This window comes from Staurois parvus, unplaced genomic scaffold (assembly GCF_062004578.1).
Source record: "Staurois parvus isolate SC_StPar_1 unplaced genomic scaffold, SC_StPar_1.0 ptg000090l, whole genome shotgun sequence".
In the NCBI taxonomy this organism is placed as follows: Eukaryota; Metazoa; Chordata; class Amphibia; order Anura; family Ranidae; genus Staurois; species Staurois parvus.
Genome location: NW_028317886.1, coordinates 10,378,577 through 10,399,322, shown reverse-complemented (window position 1 = coordinate 10,399,322; position 20,746 = coordinate 10,378,577). Strand labels below are relative to the sequence as shown.

At 38.3% G+C, this 20,746-nt stretch overlaps 1 protein-coding gene across 6 annotated transcripts in view; it reads left to right on the top strand.

Annotated features, from left to right (window-relative positions):
• The window catches only part of GRIA2 (glutamate ionotropic receptor AMPA type subunit 2), a 238,519-nt gene that overhangs the window by 83,648 nt on the left and 134,125 nt on the right, over positions 1-20,746 (top strand). For all 6 annotated transcript variants that reach the window (XR_016311762.1, XR_016311763.1, XM_089670410.1 and 3 more), the window contains exon 3: positions 10,678-10,917. Coding sequence is in view for 4 of the 6 variants with exons in the window: in XM_089670410.1 (XP_089526536.1) it covers positions 10,678-10,917 (240 nt within the window). In the remaining 2 variants the exon portion in view is untranslated. The remainder of the gene's footprint in view (positions 1-10,677; positions 10,918-20,746) is intronic.

Below are 20,746 nucleotides of genomic sequence, written 5' to 3'. Positions count from 1 at the left end.
AAGTTAGCTTTTGACATGTGCATTTTGTAGTGCTACTTATACTGACCAAGGCTTTTTTTCAGAGGGAACTCAAGGGAACGCAATTCCGACACCTCCAGCACAAAATGTATGTAATGACAAGGAGTGCTGAGGTGTGCTGGAGGGTTGATTGATGCTGGCTGACAGAGGATCTATTGTTGCTGGGGGGGAGTGGTCAACTGCTGCTGGGAGGGATCTATTTTTAAGGGAGGGGTCTATTGTTGCTGGCTTCTGGAGGGTCTATTGATGCTGGCTGTTGGAAGATCTATTTTTGTTAAGGTGGATATATTGTTTCCAAAGGTTCTCTTGTTGCTGAGGGTCTATTGTTGCTGGGGAGATCTGTTGTTGAAAGGGGGGTGTATTGTTGCTGGCTACAGGGGATATATTGTACAGCTTATCATTAACACATTTCATACAAATTCGGGCAGCACAGTGGCTAAATGGTTAGCACTTCAGCCTGGCAGTACTAGGGTCGTTGGTTCTAATTCCAGCCACGTCACCACCTGCCTGGAGTTTGCTTGTTCTCCCTGTACCTGTGTGGGTTTCCTCTGGGTACTTCGGTTTCCAAAGACATGCTAGCAGGTTAATTAGATCCTGTCTAAATTGGCCCTAGTATGTGTATATATGAATGTAAGTGAGGGACTTTAGATTGTACGCCCCTTGAGGGTTAGGGACTGATGTGAATGTACAATATATATGTAAAGTGCGTAAATTGACGGCGCTATATAAGTATCTGAAATAAATAAATAAAATAAATAAATACAAATTACTTAGCACCACAAATTGATACTTGGTTCTGTATTCTCTAAAAAGGGCGGTAATAAGAGGTGGGTAGGGGGAGCAACCAAGAGATGGTTCTCGGAGGTGAGTAGGGAGTGAAGAGAAGAGGACTACTTGACAGGGGGAGTTCCTGCACCTATTCTGTGAGAAAAAATAACCCCAATATTAACACTGATATATTTTCATCATGCCTGCTTTTCATTAGTTTAATATATATCACAAACAGATATAGATCTTTTTTTTTTGTAAAGAACTGTAAGATAAAATTCTAAAACCAAATGGACAGTGAATAAAATTTAGTTTCTGACTTTCTTCTTGCACAATTTAAGCCTTACTGGCCAAATCATTCCACTAGACTGAAAATGATTTACATGTTTTTATTTTCCTTTAAACCAGCAACATCTGCAACATTTTGGCTTCTGAGACCCGGAAGTGCACCTGTCTCCTTTCTCCCCAGTGCGGCATATATCTTGTTTCTTGACAGCAAGCTGAAAATTGAGAAATGGGTGTAATTAAAAATAAATTGCACCACCTTCTAACATAAACGCTTTGCCTTAGGTGAATTAATACCTTTGACTGTAAAATGTAAGAATTCTATAAACTATCGTCTGAAATAGACTATGCAGATGTGTCTTGGATTAGATTCCACATACTATATTATTGTATCAACATACAACGTACATCTGCTGACTCAGCGATTCACGGCTAGTAATGAATAATGCCGCTTGTGTACCTACTAAGAACCTGCCCAAATTACCACCTGAACAAATTTTCCTTTATACCACATAACTTTAGTGGCCTTTTAACTGTTTGGTTTATGATGTTTCTTCTGCTATAAAGAAACCATATTTCAGGCATGCAGTATGAATATTTTATTTCTTCTGAAATCTGTTGGAAAACAGGAGGATACAGGTGGGCCCACAGACTCAATGTGGGCATGACCACTTGCAATCTTTGAAAACTGTTATCACTCTTTTCTACAGAGCAGCCTTATAGCACAATAGGGTAGGTAGATAACTATATATAAATTAATTTACACACTTTTTTCAGACAGAACAATTCTAACACTAATGGCCATATACTGTCAGAATTTTTCAGCCCATGCTCAAAAAAAAAAATGAAACTAAATTAAAATAAAATGTGTCCTCAAGACTGAAAGAAAAAAAAAATAAATTAATGCCACAAGGGAACCATCTATATACAGTATATATATATATATATATATATATATATTTGAAGAAAGATAAAGGAAAATAAAAAGATAATTATGTATATAAGAGACCCAACAAGCCACTTGCAGAGGCTGCTCTTTAATTAGACAAATTAGGCAGTCACCTGACCACCAGGCGGCCAACTAAATTGCTTGTCGCATCTGGCTGTCAGCTTGAAAGTATTGTGGCAGCTCTAAAGCTGCCGATCACTTTCACAGAGCTGGCAACGCCCCCCCCCCCCTTTCACTGGTGGTCCCTTCTCCTCCCATGGATTTGTCTCGGTCTCACAGTGCTCTCCCTCCCCTAGCTTGTGGATGTGTTTCCGGGCTCCCGTAAGAGCAGGAGATCCCGGGAACATATCCACAAGTTAAGGGAGGGAGAGCGCTGTGAGACCAAGGCAAATCCATGCCTCGATCTAACATGCAAACAGTGAAACCGGAAGAGATGTCACTTCCAGTTTCAGATGCACTGTTTCTTGGCTAGTACAGCCAAGGGACACATCTAACCAAGTCAATCTGTTCTTGGTTAGATGGTGTGAAGGACAGGCGGAACATTGGGGTCTATTAGACCCCTAATGTCTCCATAAAGAGTACCTGTCACCCGCCCGATGTTATCACATGGAGTTTTATTAACCCCTTGTGATAGCAATCAAGTAAAAATACATTTAAAAAAAAAGAAAAATGTTTTAATAATTAAAATCAAAAATCAAAATAAAATATTTGTTTTTGGGTGCCCTGCAAGCCCAGGGTGTGCACGTGTATGTAAACCGTAGTCACGCAACACGTGTGACATATCTCCGTGAACGCCAGAGTGAGAACGATAATCCTAACACAAGAGCTCCTAGTTAGCTCTAAACTGATGAGCTGTAAATGCCTTTAAAATGTCACCTATGGGGATTTTTGGCAACATAGTTTTTGGCGATATCGCAGGCGCACGCAATTTTAAGTCATAGAATGTTTTGTATCTATTTTCTCGATGCAACCTCATCTTTTATATTTTAACCAAAATGAGTATTCTTTTGTGTGTTTTTGCACTAAAATGTATTTTATTATATTTTTTCCTGAAAATTTGGGTTTATTAAACAGTTGCACAAATATCATGTGACATAAAAATATGCAAATATCAACCTATTATTTTACAGGGCCTCTTCTTTCAGAAAATATATAATGTTCTGGGGTTTAGGTAATTTTGTTGCTAAAAATTTAGATTTTTACATGTATGTGAAAAATAAAACTGCTCTGGAGCCTGTGCGCAGGCAATGTTAAGAGCCCTGTCACACTCACGTCTCACGTAACCCAAGACTTCCGGACACAACGTCACTCTTCATTGGCTAACGGTCAGCCAGCCAATGAGGAGTGATGTTGCATCCGCGTATGTCACCCCTCCCATCCACTGCAAGAGGATCTGGGAAGGCCTGCTGCATAGCTGACAGATGGATGGAAGGACAGACGGATGGGTGTGGGACCTCATGTCTAAATTTTCCTAAGGCCTAGAGTCACCTCTGGCCACTTGACACATGCATACATAAAATATACATCCTTTATTGAAAAAAAAACCTAGAACATACAAAAACCTACTCTCTAACGTGTAAAACCATAATTGGACAATTATTAAAAATCCTAACCAAGCAGCTGCAGGAAAAATATTATAAATTTCATCCCCAAGAAGAAAAAATTAGACATATAAATAGATAATTATACCCCAATAAGGAGCACTGTTCACCTGTACTGTGTGTTTATATAAGGTAAAAGGACCTCTCCTCCATGTTGATGTCCACAATTAGACATCTCCATGTAACCAAATAACCCTTTAGAGTCCATCAGGGATTCTTAAGGTGGGATATATTATGAAGCCAGACCACACATAGGCAATATGAAGCCAGATGAATGTATGGTATTTATTATGTTGTAGGGTTAGACCATATATACTGTATGCAATATGAAGGCAGAGTAACTAATGGCAGTTTTTTCAAACATCATTGAAAAACTGCAAGGGAAAAAATGTCCATATCAGAACATATATATCCTTATGTGTAGTTGATGATGTAGCACGTGGAATATTTCTCTGTCGGCAATTGATCTTAATATGAAGGGTTGCAAAAATAATGCAAAACTTGTTACTGCCACAATTAGGGAGCTACCAGCTATAGCAATGAATGTTCCAAGCTTTGCAAGGCTCAAATAATGAAGAGATACTTAGCTGTCCACGAGGATCTTGAGAAATCCCAGAGGTTTCCAAAGGTGGTGTGGTCTATAAGTGTGTATCCAGAGAGGCCTTGATATCATCAGTAAGTGGAGGACACAAGAAAAACCAGATTCCTCCATCCATGCTATATATCAAACCTTTCTGCTTAGCTTAAAGTGAAACTTAAATGTATCTGAGCACCACAAACTGAAATGCTGTTTAATTCATTTTTAATATTCAAAGCAAACTTACCCATCCATCCATGTCTCTATGCTTAAGTTTTTCAGAAGTCACTTAAAAATGCCCCCCTAACATTTCTAGTCATGGCCGTCTTGAGTAAGGGCAGATATGTTGCATTTACTTCCTAGTATCCATAAGTCTTAGCTCAGGCATGCAGGCAGGAGGGAGTGCTTGGCTAAGAAAGCCCCTCTTCCCCTCCTCCAGATGAAAGAAAAAAATGCCCAAACCAGGAAGCAACTGAAGAAATGTAAAAAAAAAGTTTAAAACAAGTAAATTATATCTTCCTGTCTTTTTACTCTCATCTGTGAGAATACCTGAACAATGGCTGCATCTGACTAGTTCAGCTGAAATAAAACTGTCCTGTTTCTACCATTTTTAAATTGATAGATGTTGAGTAAGAAGGGACAAACAGAGCCACCCTCGTAGTGATTGGCTGGGTCATTTAACCCCTTCTTGCTGCCTGAACACATATATGCGGTCTCTTGGAAGTGGGTCTTAATCCATGAAGCCACAAATATGCGCATTTGTGTTTGTACTGGGAGCATGCTGCACAGTGCATTTCTAGCACAGAAAATGGGCTTTCGCTGAGAGCCCCAAGTCTTATACTGATGATCGGTTTGCTGTGATGACCTCTGATTGGCTATCACAGTGATCAGTCACTGTGCAGCCTGCCCCTGTCTGTCTTTTTCTCCTCTTAAATGAATGGAGATAAAGATACTTTGTATCTTCTTCTTGTTAGAGCGGAAAATTTAAATATAAACAAATGTGTGTGTAAAAAAAAAAATATATAATAATGGTAATAAAATAAAAACAAGTCAGTGTTAGATTCAAGGTTAGGGTCAATGTGAAGGGTCAAGGTCAAAGCTTGGGATCCAGCCAGAATATTTTGGGTAAAAATAAAAAAAAAAACACACATTTGTTTAACTTAGTTTAATTTAGCATCAGTGTCAGTGTGTTTTCGGTAGACTAAAAAAAAATCAAAAGTTGTACTACTGTCTCTGGGCCCTACTGTGCGTGCCTAAAACAAATACTGCGATCATCAGGAGAAGGAGAATTTATTTTGAGTTGTCTTTTAGTGGTAGATTATGGCAATAGCAAGAAATATACAGCTAAATTAAAAATATTGTTTTTCTACTATTTTGAAGCAGTTTGTCTTTGCTAATAAAAAAATTCAGGAAATATTCATTACTGTTTACCACCAAATGAAAGCCCAGTTTGTCCTGAACAAAACAAGGTATAATCTACTTGGATACACTAAGTAATTGCAAAGACATGTACAGTTATACTAACACATATCAAAGTTGCAAAACTGTGTTCAGGCATTAGCATTTTCTGTACCTTCCATCATGAAGGGGTTAAGTTGGGCATGTAGTGAAAACATACATAAACGGAGATTATCTGCAATGAAAAAAAGGAAGTAAGAACAATCAGTGAATCCAGATATACAGTATAGGCAGTTGAATGTATTTGTAAAAGTTGACTTTTTCTACTGTGTGAAGACTGGCACAGCACCCTCCCCTTTCTTATCCTCCCCACTGGTCAATGAGGCTACAAAAACAAAAAAAGACCCAAAAGGCAGGATATAAATTCAAGTTTGACTTTCATGGGAAAGGTCAAGTTTTGCATATACATAAGCTCTCTATACATAAGCTCTCTCTCAGCCAATGAGGAGGGAGAGAGCAGAGAGAAACTCTCTCTTGTGCAAATCACTGGATCAAGATCAGGCTCAGGTAAATATAAGGGATTGGGGAATGATCCTGCAGCACAGAAGGGTTCTAGCCTTAATGCAGTAAGGTAAAAATCCTTAAGTCTTTAGAACCATTTTAAGATTATGGACTTTATTAAAATGTGCTAGATCAGAAAAGAGTATATATATATATATATACATATATATATATATATATATATATATATATATATATCAATCAGCATTTCTGTATATTGTGGAAAATCTATCATTAGGCACATGGTCAGTTTTTTTTATCTTGATGTTGATTTGCGGACCAGCGAAGGATGTCAGTTAAATTTTGCGTTTATTATTTAGAAAGCATTGGTTGAGAGTCTGCATCCAAGAAATGCCATACTTCAACTTCTTATTTTTCAAAGCTAATTACTAACCATTGCTATGGCCTCACTGCACAGCAACCTGTTCTACCATCTGCAGCTGATTATGGGTGGAAGCATAATGAAGATCAGCTGTTGCCAGCATTCTGACCTTGAATTCTGTACCTAAAGGCATCAGGGTTTAGAATTGTCAGGGATCTTGAAAGCTCTGTACTCTGCAGTCATAAAGATAATCACAGCATATTTTACTGCATTTTAATCTGTATGGCATTGATGATCTAAAGGTTTTATAGTTTTAATCTACTGTAACTCATTTTTCACATATGCATCTATGTTTGAAACTATTCCTAAATGCTAAACTGTGCAGATCCTATGATAAATACGTTATTGTGTTATATTTGTGAATCCAAAATTATAGATTAAGTATACCAGTTTAACATTTTGCTGAGTGTCTTTTTATTGAATAAAGCACTGCAGTGTGGTATTAGACATGTGATTGTGAACCTGTAAGGATTTTAAAGTTTATAAGCACATAAAAACAGAGTACGTGGAGAGGGATCATTTTGGCTAGCAGCACACAGTACATTTTTGGTAGTTTGAAATTCTAAAATTCTTAGAGATTAATTGCTAAGATTGCTATACATATGGAGGAAATGGCTCCCTATAGAGAGTTGCATGTAGTAGCAATTAACCACAAACATTCAGAGCATTGTGTGATCATTAGGGATTAATCACTACTACATGCTACTTGTACACCTTACTCCATAGTAGACATTTTGTTTGTCATTTACAAATAGCAGTTTTTGTAGTGCTCCTAGCCTTAAAGGAGAAGTATGGTCAAAGCTCTTTTGGCCATACTTCTCCTGTGGGTCACACCTATTGGTCACAGGAGTGCATTTCTCCTCCTGTGACCCAGATTCAGCTGATAGCAGTTAAATAAGAAAAAGTGATGTTCAAGTAAATAGATGCCTAACATGTTATGCTTTAAAATTGCATAAACCCATGGAAAGGTGACAATCTATGGTACCTATAAATCTCCATAGGCAGTGTTTTGAAAGCCTTTACAGGTTACCAGTTTAGAGCTATACAGGAGGTCTGATGTACCCCAAATCGATCCTTAAGAACCCTGTCTGGCACAGTTTGCCTACCACCTCAAATACTAACAAGAGGCTTAATTCACAGATTGAGCAAAAGATAAGGATCTGCATTTTATCCATGTAATTGTAATTTTCAAATTTCGATGACAACTGTATGTGCAAAACATCATCTGATCATATGAAAATGTACAATTATCATTTAGCATATATGGGTACCTAATGGAGATTATGTATGTAGAAAACAGAAACTGATCCATATGCAAAGTCCAGGCAGCTAGAGGTTTCTGTACATACCTGCAGCAGCTTCAAAAAGTCTGTAGATATAATTGAATGCTGAACTATTTTTACAGGCAAAGCACACTTCAAAGTAATGTCTGAGGTGGCCACTAGACCTTGCTTCTTGTGTTCCTATGGGCCCATCATTATAATGGGCTGCCTTATTAGACAATACAATTGTACAGGAGGTAGGAGAGGATGAACAAGCTTTAGCACTGGAGCAAATGCCAAATCTGTGCCTGTCAGAATGGCCTGGCATTTGACCATATCTTCTGGTTTTTGGAAGCTGGTTCAGGTATGTGCAGGCACCACTATATCCCTTCACCTTATACCTGCACTTTATAAACCTGCCAGTTTCTTAAGCTTAACCAGTAGGTTACAATTGTTTTTGATTCTTTACCAAACGTTAAAGTAAAATGTCTTATTAATTAGGACAGTGCAAAGACCAATGATGTGCAAAGTTCAAACACATAAGACGCAATAGTATTTATGTTATACTGTAAAAATGTATTTAAACCAAAGATCAGAAATGTAATACATTGCAGCTTAGCAGTTATTAAATGTTGTTGCTGAATTTGCTTTCTTTTTTAAATTATTTCTTCCTTAATTTTTCACTGGTGGCCCTGGCAGTAATACACTTTTAGTCCTTGGGTGACAGCACTCACTTCATCTCTGGATGAGCACCATAGATCCCCCCTTAGGACAGAAAGGGGTTGATTTACTAAAACTGGAGAGTGCAAAATCTGGTGCAGCAGTGCATGGTAGCCAATTAGCTTCCAACGTCAGCTTGTCCAATTAAGCTTTGGAAAAAAAACATGGAAGCTGATTGGTTTCTATGCAGAGCTGCACCAGATTTTACACTCTCCAGTTTTCGTAATTCAACTTCCTCTTATCTCATCTCCATATGAGAAGGTGGAGGTGTTCTGAAATTTAAAAAGGTAAACTGGGCAGGGACAACAATTTAAATTGTCATTAGTAATGTTGGAAACTACAAAAACATTCCAAAGTCGGGTTTCCTTATATACGATATGTAGTAACGATATTTGTTTGACTTGTATCAAGTCCTTAAAGTAATTCTAAGGGCGGAAGGTTTTTTTCTACCTTAATGTATTTTACGTATTAAGGTAAAAAGCCTTCTGAGTGCAACTCCTCCCTCAGTCCCTCTTTTACTCACCTGAGCTGCATCTCAGTCTAGTGATATGCATGAGAGCTGTGGCTCTCCCGGGTCTCTCTCTCTCTCTTCATTGGCTCACACAGCAGCGGGAACCTTTGACTCTTGCTGCAGTCAATCACAGCCAGTGAGCCAATGAGGAAAGAATGGGGATGGGGCCGTGCTCTGTGTGTGAATGAATAAAGAAGAGAAAAGGGAAGTGCCACCTAAGTGTAATATTATAGTAAACCATTTATTTACAAGAGCTTAAAAACACTCACAAGATATAAGATAGGAAATTGCTCATAATACAAAATATCAGCATCGGCCACTCATCCTGGCCGCTCAACCATGTCGCAGTCCAAAAGCTGTAGATGGTAGTGTTGGGGCAAGGAAACCCTGTGGACACCAAGAAGTCCTCCCAAACCAGCATGAAATGCGGCGGAAGTGACATCATTGGAGGGAGAAAGGCCAGAGAGATGAAAGGCTCCGTGCTTGGAGCCACTGCACCTTCTACAGGCCTGGGGTTGAATTACTACAGGCTACTATATATACTGTGTGAAGGACCATGACAGAGAGAACTATATAGATCAGCGGTTTTGCATAAAAAACAATAACAGCAATAAAAATAAGAACACATACACCTTGGGGGTTAAAAAAACCAGCAAAAATAAAATACTAAAGAGCAAAGTTTTACATTGGCAGGCTGAGCATAGCCTTCCCTGTATGCCAGAATTTCTTCCATATTTAGCTTACTGTGTGTGAATAGACAATGTCCCTTCACAGGAATATGGCTTGGGAGCCCCCATAGCAAGAGGCTTGCTATTGAGGGCACTTGGCTGAGGGGAGGAGCCAGGACCATGGGTGAGGGACGCAAAAAGAAGATTGGGGGTGCTCTGTGTAAAGCTATTGCACAGAGCCGGTAAATATAATTTTTATTTTTTTATTACAACCTATACTATAGTGTCTTGACCTTTTGAGCCCACTATCCTCAAATGTAATGCAAATGTGAGCATAGACTAACCCTGAAATGTTGGAGGAAGCCATTCATACCTGCGTAATTCACTGGAATCTCTCTGTAACAATGAGTGTCAGCTGTGCCTGTTCTGACACACTACTAGAACTGCACATTCCCTAGTTGAAGCCAATACACTGTTGAGCTAGACGGTTTAAAAGGTCATTGTATGTTCCCTGTGGGAGCAAGATAGGTAATGATCTGTATGTAGAGAGTGGTGTTTTTTGAAGCTGTCAATATAATGTTGATTTACCGTTATATATGCTATAATGCTATAGGCAAATAGGAAAAATACATAGTTAAGAACATATGCTTTCTGTTTTACGCACCAAATAATTTGTAATTCTCGAGAGCTTCTTATTTACAATACATCTTTCCATGTCACTTCACCTCCAGTCTGCTCAATAGTAATCTATATTATCATCCCCCCTGTCCATATAGCTGCTAGGGGATCTTCCTGGCTGTGCAATGAGTCAGAAGTTTATCAATTACAAAAGGAGTTGAACAAAATTACAAAATCTTCAACAAGTAAATACAGAAACATTTATCAGCTGTGAATTTATTTTTTGCTTTGATTTCCCTGTATTTTTACATTAATAACATGTAGACATATACTGATTGCTGTTTTTTTCTCTTTTGCAGTCTGCTCCCAGTTTTCAAGAGGAGTCTTTGCTATTTTTGGATTTTATGATAAGAAGTCTGTAAATACTATCACATCATTTTGTGGAACTCTTCATGTCTCCTTCATAACCCCAAGCTTTCCAACAGATGGTACTCATCCATTTGTTATTCAAATGAGGCCGGACCTCAAAGGAGCACTTCTTAGTTTGATTGAATACTATCAATGGGATAAATTTGCATATCTTTATGACAGCGATAGAGGTAAGTTCCAATCTGTTTTACTTGTGGATAAAAAAAGTACTTTTTGAAACCGTTCGGAACAAATGTATCTTTCTGTAAACCTCACAATTCATTACAGAAACAAAGACTTTCATACTGCACAATTGCATAAAATGTATGATAATTCAAAGAAAGCTTCAAGAATAACGAGAACTTAATATTTCTCATAAAGAAATAAAAATCTGATCTAACTTTCATAGTTTGTAGAAATTAGATAATGAGTGTATTGTGAATATACAACCTGGCCAGTAAAGATCTCTATCCAAATTTAGCATACCTATAGGTAAATACTCATACTGCAATCTTCCCCAAGAAGACATCCCTGGCAGTGGTAATATCCTGGGAACAACATGATTATGTGAAAAAAAAATTGAACGGCTTATTTGCCCTTAGTAAATCAGCCTCATACAGTATGTATAGTGCTGTGAAAATGTATTTGCCACCTTCCTGATTTTTTATTTTTTTTGCATATTTGTCACACTTAAGTAATTCAGATCATCAAACACATTTTAATATTACACAAAGTCTACATTTTGTATTTACTCAGGCTATCTTTATGTAATATAAAAATGTGTTTGAGGAGCTGAAAGTGTGACACATGCAAAAAGAAAAAAATATCAGGAAGGGGGCAAATACTTTTTCACAGCACTGTATATTAGCCATAAGGGTGACCAACTTAATGTTAGCAATTGCTTTGTGAACTATTATGAGCAAAATGTTGCCAATCATGAGATTGTGTTTTATTATAATCATAGTGTTTCTCCAGCCTAAAATAAAAAACTGTCCTTTCAAAGTTTTCCATAGCATACAGTATACCCATTGACAGTAGTTTCCATTTTCACAGCCTGACATTATTTAAAGTAAAGTCTGCTGATCCTGCTGTTCACATGAACAACTCTGTACTTACTGCACTGGACCAACAGTGATGAGCGGCTATTACTGAAATGGCTAAGAATAAGAAATACACCTAACAGAGGCGTAACTAGAACCTTCAGGGCCCCAAGGCAAGAAACCATGAAGGTCCCCCCTCCCATCGGTGACTGGCAGGGGGGCTCAGCTTTCTACAACCAATAGTGCCAGCCCTCCTGTGCCCTTACCTTTTGGTTTCTGAACTCTTCCCATTGATCTCGGGGCCATTTTATTTTATAACAGAGCCCTTTATTACAGTCCCATAATGGGATCCTTTCACGTGTTCTGCAGCAGGTCCCGTGCCCCTCCACAGTGGCAGACAACAAGAGATATGTAACCAGCACACGAGGGAACAGGGTTCAGTGCAGTGAAAAAAAATTACCAGGGCCATAGCCCTGGCATCCCACCACTGTGGGGGTTCCCAGCCTCCTCTTGCTGTCCTGCCCCTGCTATTGACAGTGCTGGTCCAGCATTACTGTCTCCATGGCAGCTGCAGCCATTGCTGGTTACATTATGGGGGCTGATGGTTACATGCACGGGAGGGCTGGCACTATTGGTTGTAGACAGCTGAGCCCCCTGCCGGTCACCTACCAGCAGTAATGCTGCATAGCCTTCTCTGTTGACATGCCACTCAGGATGCAATCTGGCTGATGCTCCTAATCGGATCTAATAAACACAGTATTTATTAGAATCAAGAGTACAATCACATGTATAGCAACCATATGTTCGGAAGTCATGTGGACTCCTTGCCAGTAAGGTGTGGGCTCTGATCAATAAAACCACTATCACATTTATTATTAGATCTGACTAGATGGCATCTCAATCAGCATGTCAACAGAGAAGGCTATGTTGTGTTACCGCTGGTAGGTGACCAGCTTGGGGCTCAGCTGTCCACAACCAATAGTGCTGGGTCTCCTGTGCATTTGCCCATCAACCCCATAATGTAACCAGCACTGGGTCCTAATGTTTTGCCTGATGCTGCCATGGACCAGCACTGTCAATAACAGAGGCAGGATAGCAAAAGGAGGCTGGTAACCCCAATGGTGGTGAAACACCAAGGCCCAGTCGCAAGTGCAACCCTAGTAGTTCTGCCACTGCCTCAGTGTGAGGTTCCCCCATTCACCTGGAATAAGTAGATGGGGAAACTGGATCATATTTTTTTTTGTTCAACTTAATGGATGAAAAAAAAAAGCGATCAATGTATGAGCTGCCTAAGTGCTAAGTGGAACTGAGCAAGTTGATAAAAGCTCTTGGAGGAACAGAAAGGGGGGTGGGGGAGACAGATGGGAGAGAGAAGGGAGGGAGATGGAGACAGTTCACAGATCACAGTGTACTGCAGACAGTGCTCAGTGCTCACTCAAGCTGAGGTTGATATCTGGTGGCTCAGGCATCAGCTATACAGCCTGGAATGTGTTGCTTCTGGCTTTCATATCTCCCACGCACACATCCCCTCTCGCTTTCACAGCTGCAGGTCAGGATAGGAGTGTGGGTGGGGTGGTCAGATAGAGGAGGAACAGGGGCGGGTGGAGGTGGAGCAGCTGTATTCCTCTATGCTCTCCCTCCCATGCTGGGAGAATGTCACTGATAGTCAGCTCAGTTGAAGCCATCGGTACTTAATTTTACAGGCTGATTCCTACAGACGGGAGAAATCAGGCTGTTTTTTATAAACTGTCCCTAAAGTAATGGGTGGTTTTTAACACTGCATGGGTCCCCCACACAATGGCGGAATCCAGGGCCTCATTGCAAGTGTGACTTCTGCAACCCTGGTAGTTCCGTCAATGACAGCTAAAAATAAGTACTGAATAAGTGCATTTATTCCTAAGTGAAACTCACTGGAGAGCAGGGGCGGACTGACCATTTGGAAACTTGGGGACTGCCCGAGGGCCCAGGGTCAGTAGGGGGCCCCATGAGATGCCCCTGGTACCTTTTTCATAGGCTTTTTTGAGTTTGGGCAAGGACACAGGGGCCCCATGATCCCCTATTGCCCGGGAGTCCCATGAGTTGTCAGTCCGCCCCTGCTGGAGAGGTTCAGAGATATGCATCTATACATTACATGAGCAGTTAAATAGATACAGATCTTTATGCTATGTACCACCAAGCAAAAGTCTGCAGGTGTAAATGTGCTTTAACCCCTTCCCATCACCACTTCCTGGCTCTTTAGCAGGTTCTAAATGCCAGAAGGTGTAGATGGGTATTCTGATCATGTGACTGCTGTGATTGGCAGTCACAGCTGTCACATGGTTGGAAAGCTTCCGATTGCAAGTATGCATCTGGCGCTTTCCAGTACCCACTGGTATCCAGTGCTAGGAAGACTCAGGAAGCATTCTCTCAGCTCAATAAAGTGTTTACATAGGGACCCATATAAGAGGCCACTCTGAGTCAAAGTCCACCCAACTAGAGGGGCCTCATATATGTGTATGGCAAGTATATAAAAGTGGTTATATTTTTATTTTGTTGCCTTTTGTAAATATGTGCTCATGTGTTTACACATAAGACTTTTTAGCACTTTAATTTTAAGCATGTAGCCGAAACATTATTTTTTATTTTTGGAAGAAGTCGGGAGACATTAGAACCCCTGTTAGGTTTTTGTCTGTCTGTGCCCTCACTAAGTAGATTAACCACTCTAATTGTCCTGGTGACCACTGGTACTGACAAAGAAGGTGATGGATAATTTTCAGTTATAACCACAAGACAGGGTAAAAGTAAACCAACCAGTAGAGGTGCCTGTTCTAACTAAGTGGAGATTTATCTGGATTTTCTCATATTTCCTGCTGCATCTCTATAATAGAAAGTGAAGAAAAATCTCCCCAGCCACATACAGAAAACAAAAAAATAAACTGACAGGTGCTTTTGCTTTAAATCTTCTAGACTCTGGCCAAAACTGAGGAAAAAAAAATATTTTTGATATACATACATGTGAAATAAATATTTTTTTTATTTGACAGGTGATTTAAATAAGAGATAGTATTACGTTGGTCAAACATAAAGTGTTACTAAACCCACAACAGTAAAATCAGTCTGTATATGCAGTAAAGCATGCTTGTTATACTCACTGTGGAACCTAAGGGGTTAATCCTGTGCATTGTGTAAAAATGCTGTTTGATCCTGTCTTCTCTGATCCTCCCCTTCTTCCAGTGTCTCCCTCTTATCTCCTGATAAGACATATCATGGAGACACTCTACACATGCTCAGTTTGGTATGCATTGCTAGAGAGGTTTTTTTTTTCTTGGGAGAGTGCATGTGATCAGCACAGGGCCAATCAGCACTGTCCAGACAAAGGTCAGGAGTTCTGCATCCTCCTAGAGCAGAAAGAAAACTCCTCCTACAAGCTGTAACCAGTGCTTTGCTGAACACTGATAGAAGTCACAAGACTGCTCTAACTGCTGAGGAGAAAAGGTATTTAGCAGTTTGTATTTACTAAAATAATTGCATTTCCATGTCCTGTGTACTGTGGGAGACCAGATATAGTGAATGCAGGGCCCTGGGTTTAGTAACACTTTAAACATAATTTACCTCTTATTTCCCCTTTGTGTTAGTGGTGATTTTACAGTTAGCAGTGTAATAAAACTGTTATACTCATTTTGATGGACAGAAGTTGGGACATATAGCCAGTGCTTAGTACACCAGAGACTGCTTTTTGTGTCAATCTTACATCTTACAGCTGAATATATCTTGTGCATTGAGAGAGAGAGAGAACAATGGAATGTTCAGAACTGAGTGTGCCAATCACAACTATTTCAATCTGGATTTGGCATTGATTAAATAAATGGGAATCCTATTTAGTCCCTAATGTAAGCTACATGCAAATCCTTATCTTCAGGAATTGCAGTGATCCATAATTAAGGATTAATTCACTTATTTCTACAAATTAACAAATAAAGGCAAAAGAGTTAATGAGCTAAAAGTCCACTAATTCTAGCTAGCCAATTATTTTTAATAGAATGGTCAGATAAAGGGCACATTTTTTCTATTTCCCAAGTATCTGTTCTGATGTTTGAAGTGAACATAAGTTTTCTGTGATGAACCTTTTATCAGTGATTTACTTCTAAAAAAAAACCTGTGAAATACATAGTGAATGAAAGCAGTCAGCCATCGGTGAACACATTTATTTACCAAAAGGTCATATTGAAAACGTAATTCACAGTTTTTCATGCATGTTTTATTGTGATTGGCAGCATATACTGTATTTATATATAGGTACTCAGGATATTAAAATTTAAAATGCCTCATGCAATAATAAAAGTGCTACGAGGTTGAATTTAATGGAAATACATAGATTAATGGAAAATGGATTAAACAATGCAGCAAAATTAATGAGTATTTGTGGTCTATATTTCAAAGATCAGGTGCATCCAAATGTGAAAATAATATTTATCCAAATAATATGAACTAAAGCTGCTGTTCACAGCTATTGGTCTATGAAGAATGCTTGACTGATCCAGTGTTTATTTCTCCCTTTACATAAGCATTACCATAAGTAGAGAAATTGACAAAATATTTCTTTCACTGGGTTGATACTTTTATTAAGTATTGGCCACAGCTTGATACAACATATAAATAAAGAACAAGTAAACAAAAGAACATGATCAAATCCAGATTCCCATTGTACAGTGTTGAATGGCATATTTCCCACCCTGACTGAATCCTCATCCCGAAGGAATAGGCACCAGCCATGCTGCCTGTTCTGTTTAATACACAGGGCATGGAGTAATGTCATACTGTGCACTGATTAAAATATATTTTTTAATATTCAGAAGGAGTTTCATAATAAGTCTTTTTTCTTTCTAAAGTCAAATGACTGTGCTTTTAAGTTCAATATTATAAAATATATTCATTCATCTGTAAATACCATCTGTTTTATGCATATTTTATTATATCAAGTGCAACCAAAATATAAATGAATCAATCAGCGCAACCAAACAAAAAATATGAAATAAAAATAGAAATGAATATTTTTTTTTAAAAAAGTCATATGCTACCTAAGATGTAAGCTATATACTTCAAAGTAGATTCACACCACTTTCAAAAAATACAAAATAAAATAGTTTAGCGCAACCCAAATAAATGATAAAGCCTAATATGTATCCACACCATGTGTAGCAAAAAAGTGACATCCATATAACATAACTTCCAGTGTTCTTTGTGCTTCCAGCACCAAATATCAGAAGGGCTGCTCACCTCATATATATATATGACCCTGCATTACCCTACAGGCCATATAGCGTGTATTCACTCCTGGGGTAATAAACTCCTAGATGTATATAACAATGATTTCCTTGTTATGTATGATTATGATTACCATGGGGCACCCATTGGTAAGGATATACATAATTTAGTGCTCTCTGTATAAATCACAATTTATTACAAAGGCTAAAACTTCAGCTACAGTGTTTGACACTTAAACCAGTGTTAGTGAGAATCACGTCACACTCTACGGCAACACACTGTGAAGGCAAGATGGTCACGGGATGATGTCACACCTTAGGCTCCTCCCCCATATGAGTTACATCTCACTTCGTCAGTGAGAGTCTGATGGTGTGTGGTGCATTCAATTCTTGCTAGTACTGGTTAATGTTGGAACTTCACCTAAGGACTGGTAAAATGCAAAAATATATTACATTTTTGCTTTTGAGTTTCCATACGCTTTAATCTTAGGCCTATAAAATTTTGTCCGAAGAGAGAGATAGTGTGAAACATGGATCAGCATTTGTATTTTTTCTGTCTGACAGAACAAGTAGGAACAAATGATTTATTGTACTTCTAAAGCTAGAATCAAGATACTCCCCAAACCTCTCTTTTTTCGGGATCTAATCCATTTTAAAACAAAAAGAAAAAAATCTTACTGTGTACAGTACATGTATATAATGTATTCCTTCCTTCTATGATGCCTGTGGATGCCGCAGATGTCACTAATACTGTTTAATCAAGGTGTGTAGGTAGCCAGTATGCTGTAAGTCTGTAAGTAATCACTGTTTGAGATTAGTAGCAATAAAAAAAGCAGGCAATATATTCTGCTCACATGCATTTTACATCTATTGGGAATACCACGATTACAATATACACACATATGCAAATCTTGTGTTAGCAATCAGAACATTTATTAAAAAGAGATGGCTCTATAATGAAAACATAGATAACATTTTAATGGAAATCACTGGTCAAGACATGCCCAGCTTTCCCTGTGGGCTTAAGGAGAAGAGATAATATATATTCAGTATGTAAGGGAACAGTGTCAACATTTTCTCCGGTTTAAGATTGTCTCTTCTACTAAGTAATGGTACTGTAGTTGCTGACTGGTTTTCAGACTTACTGAGCTTTTTTCTGAAAAATATAGTCTTTGTTGTACATAAAGAATGCTATTATTACTATACTGTTATCTGCTATTTTCATGTTTTAGTATCTATCTAGCTAGCTATCTAGCTATCTACTCGGAGGGTATTGAACTTTATCTGGGAGAGGGAAGAGATGAAGGAAAAGAGAGATGATTGAAATGAAATGTGAGAATCTAAGTAGTAGGACGTGTGGACTGAGAAAGGGAAATCTAGTAGGAAAAGAGTGAGGAATAAAACAAATATTAAAAAGGTATAGTCTTCTAGTAAGTGGTCCTATTGGGCACATGCCATTTGGTAGATTTCGTGCCTGTCCTCCTCACAGGCAATCATTAATTAGAGTTTTTCTTCCATCATATATTTTAAATGGTAAGGGTGTGCAGTTTTTTTATAACTTAAATGGGGGTGGATCAGTAATCAAGATGTGTTGCTTAAAGGCTAGGCTCACCTTTTCAAGAAAATAGACTTTGCAGTCTTGCACTATTGCAATATTGTCACTTACCAGAAAAAACAGAAAAACTCCCATTGAGGTGACCAGGATATCCTGACCATGTTCTGGGTCACTGTGACCATTAAGAGCTGATTCCCAGCATCTCAGGAATGAACACACTTCTGCTTTCCATACCCTACTCTACAGAGTGAAATATTTTTAAAACACTGATGCACACTCATTCCTGGGATGGTGGTAGTGAATTCTAATGGTCAAAGTGTTCCATAACTTGGGCAGGATAGGGCGATCACCTCAGCTAAAGTTTTTCTGGCAGGCTTTGGGGGTGTTTCTCGTGGCCTAATGGTAAGGTATTTAAATGAAGGTCAATATTGCAATATTATTGTAATACTACACAGCTTTTTTAAATTTTATTTTTAGTTTATTTCCTTGAAAAGGTAAGCCTTTAAGCAAGCCTGATCACTGATCCACCTCAATGAAATTATAACTAACTGCACAGTCAAGTGTAAGTAAGATCACGGACATAAATGTGCTATCAAGCAGATATAATCTGATACAGGGGTACCTGCACACCCTAAACAAAACAGGCCTGGGTATGCTCCTATAGTCCTCAAATGTAAACATAGATGTAGCCAGGGCACTCACAGGACTTGACAGAATCATGGTTTTACTGAAGTTCAAAATTTTAATGGGGAACAACCTAGAAAAAGTTGAGCTCTGCCCCAATAAAATGTTAGATTTCAATAAAAAAACTGTGATAATCTGTAAATTCTCCTGTCAAGTTCTAAAAGTGCCACATCTACATTTAAACAGCCTATCTTAGCTCTATCCTGAAGAGTGTGGACTATTTACATACACGAGCTGATGGATGTGTATACTGGGCTTACCTGTAGACACTTCCTGCCCTGTATGCTTTTGCTGACACAAACTGGTGACACTCCTTCTAAAATCTGGAGGTAACAATTAAACAGATCATATAATATCACAGATGTATTTATTGGGTTCACTGGATGCCTGCAAACACAATAGACATGTGCGTTGTACTTCATTTTTATTCATTTTTCATATGAAATTGTGATGAACCCGAATCTCCAAATGAACAAAGAAACAAATGGTAACAGATCTGAATAGTTATAAAAAATGCATTTGTTTTATTCAAATAACATGTGATGAACCCGAATCTCCAAATGAACAAAGAAACGAATGGTAACGGATCTGAATAGTTATTAACAAATGCATTTGTTTTATTCAAATAACATCACATGATACAATAGTAGTTTGGGCCCATGGGGAAATTAATAAAATTTTTTAATTTGCTTGATCATTCAGATTCAGATAAGAAATGGATCCAAATTTCGTTCCATTCGTTATTTCAGGATGCACATGATGCCAGTCAATATTGTCCAATCTGCTCATGCCATTTCTCCTGGTGGGCCGGATTAGCACCCGAAAATATAGAATCTTTCTGATTCTATAATATATTGAATATATAGCAATCTTCCAGAAAAACTGCACATTTTTTTGACTTCACTCGGACCAGCAAATATACAAAACAAATGCTGAAGATACGAAACAAATTCCGAAAATGAATCTAGTCCACATAAAATTATGAGGAAAAGAAATCCTTCAATTAACGAATTCATCCAAAACAAAGCCAAAATTCTGGCATGCACATGTCTAAAGCACAATAATAGTTACACTAGTTTTTCAACAAAACATACAGATAAAATCAATCAAACAGAATAATGTTACACTTCTATACATCTGTGTTGCCCACTTTTACAATAATTCCTGAATACAAATTCTTGAATATCAGCAAGTAATACATTTAGTCTCTGCTGCTGGCTAATACCTACACTGGGAAATTAATGTAAAAAGTAGTCCCGAACAAAATGAGAAATAAGAATTGGCTTTAGAAACAAGTTTGGGTTATTGTATAAGGATGGATATATCCCAAAAATAAGCCAGAGCCATGTAGAGAATTAATATGGCCAATATGGCTGTGTTATCATAATATAAGGGATTTTATAAGTAAATAAGAACAGACTATGTTTTGGCTTTGTTAAAATAATGGATGCTACTTTCTGTAGTCATTCAATTTGGTTGTATTTTTTGTGTTGGACAG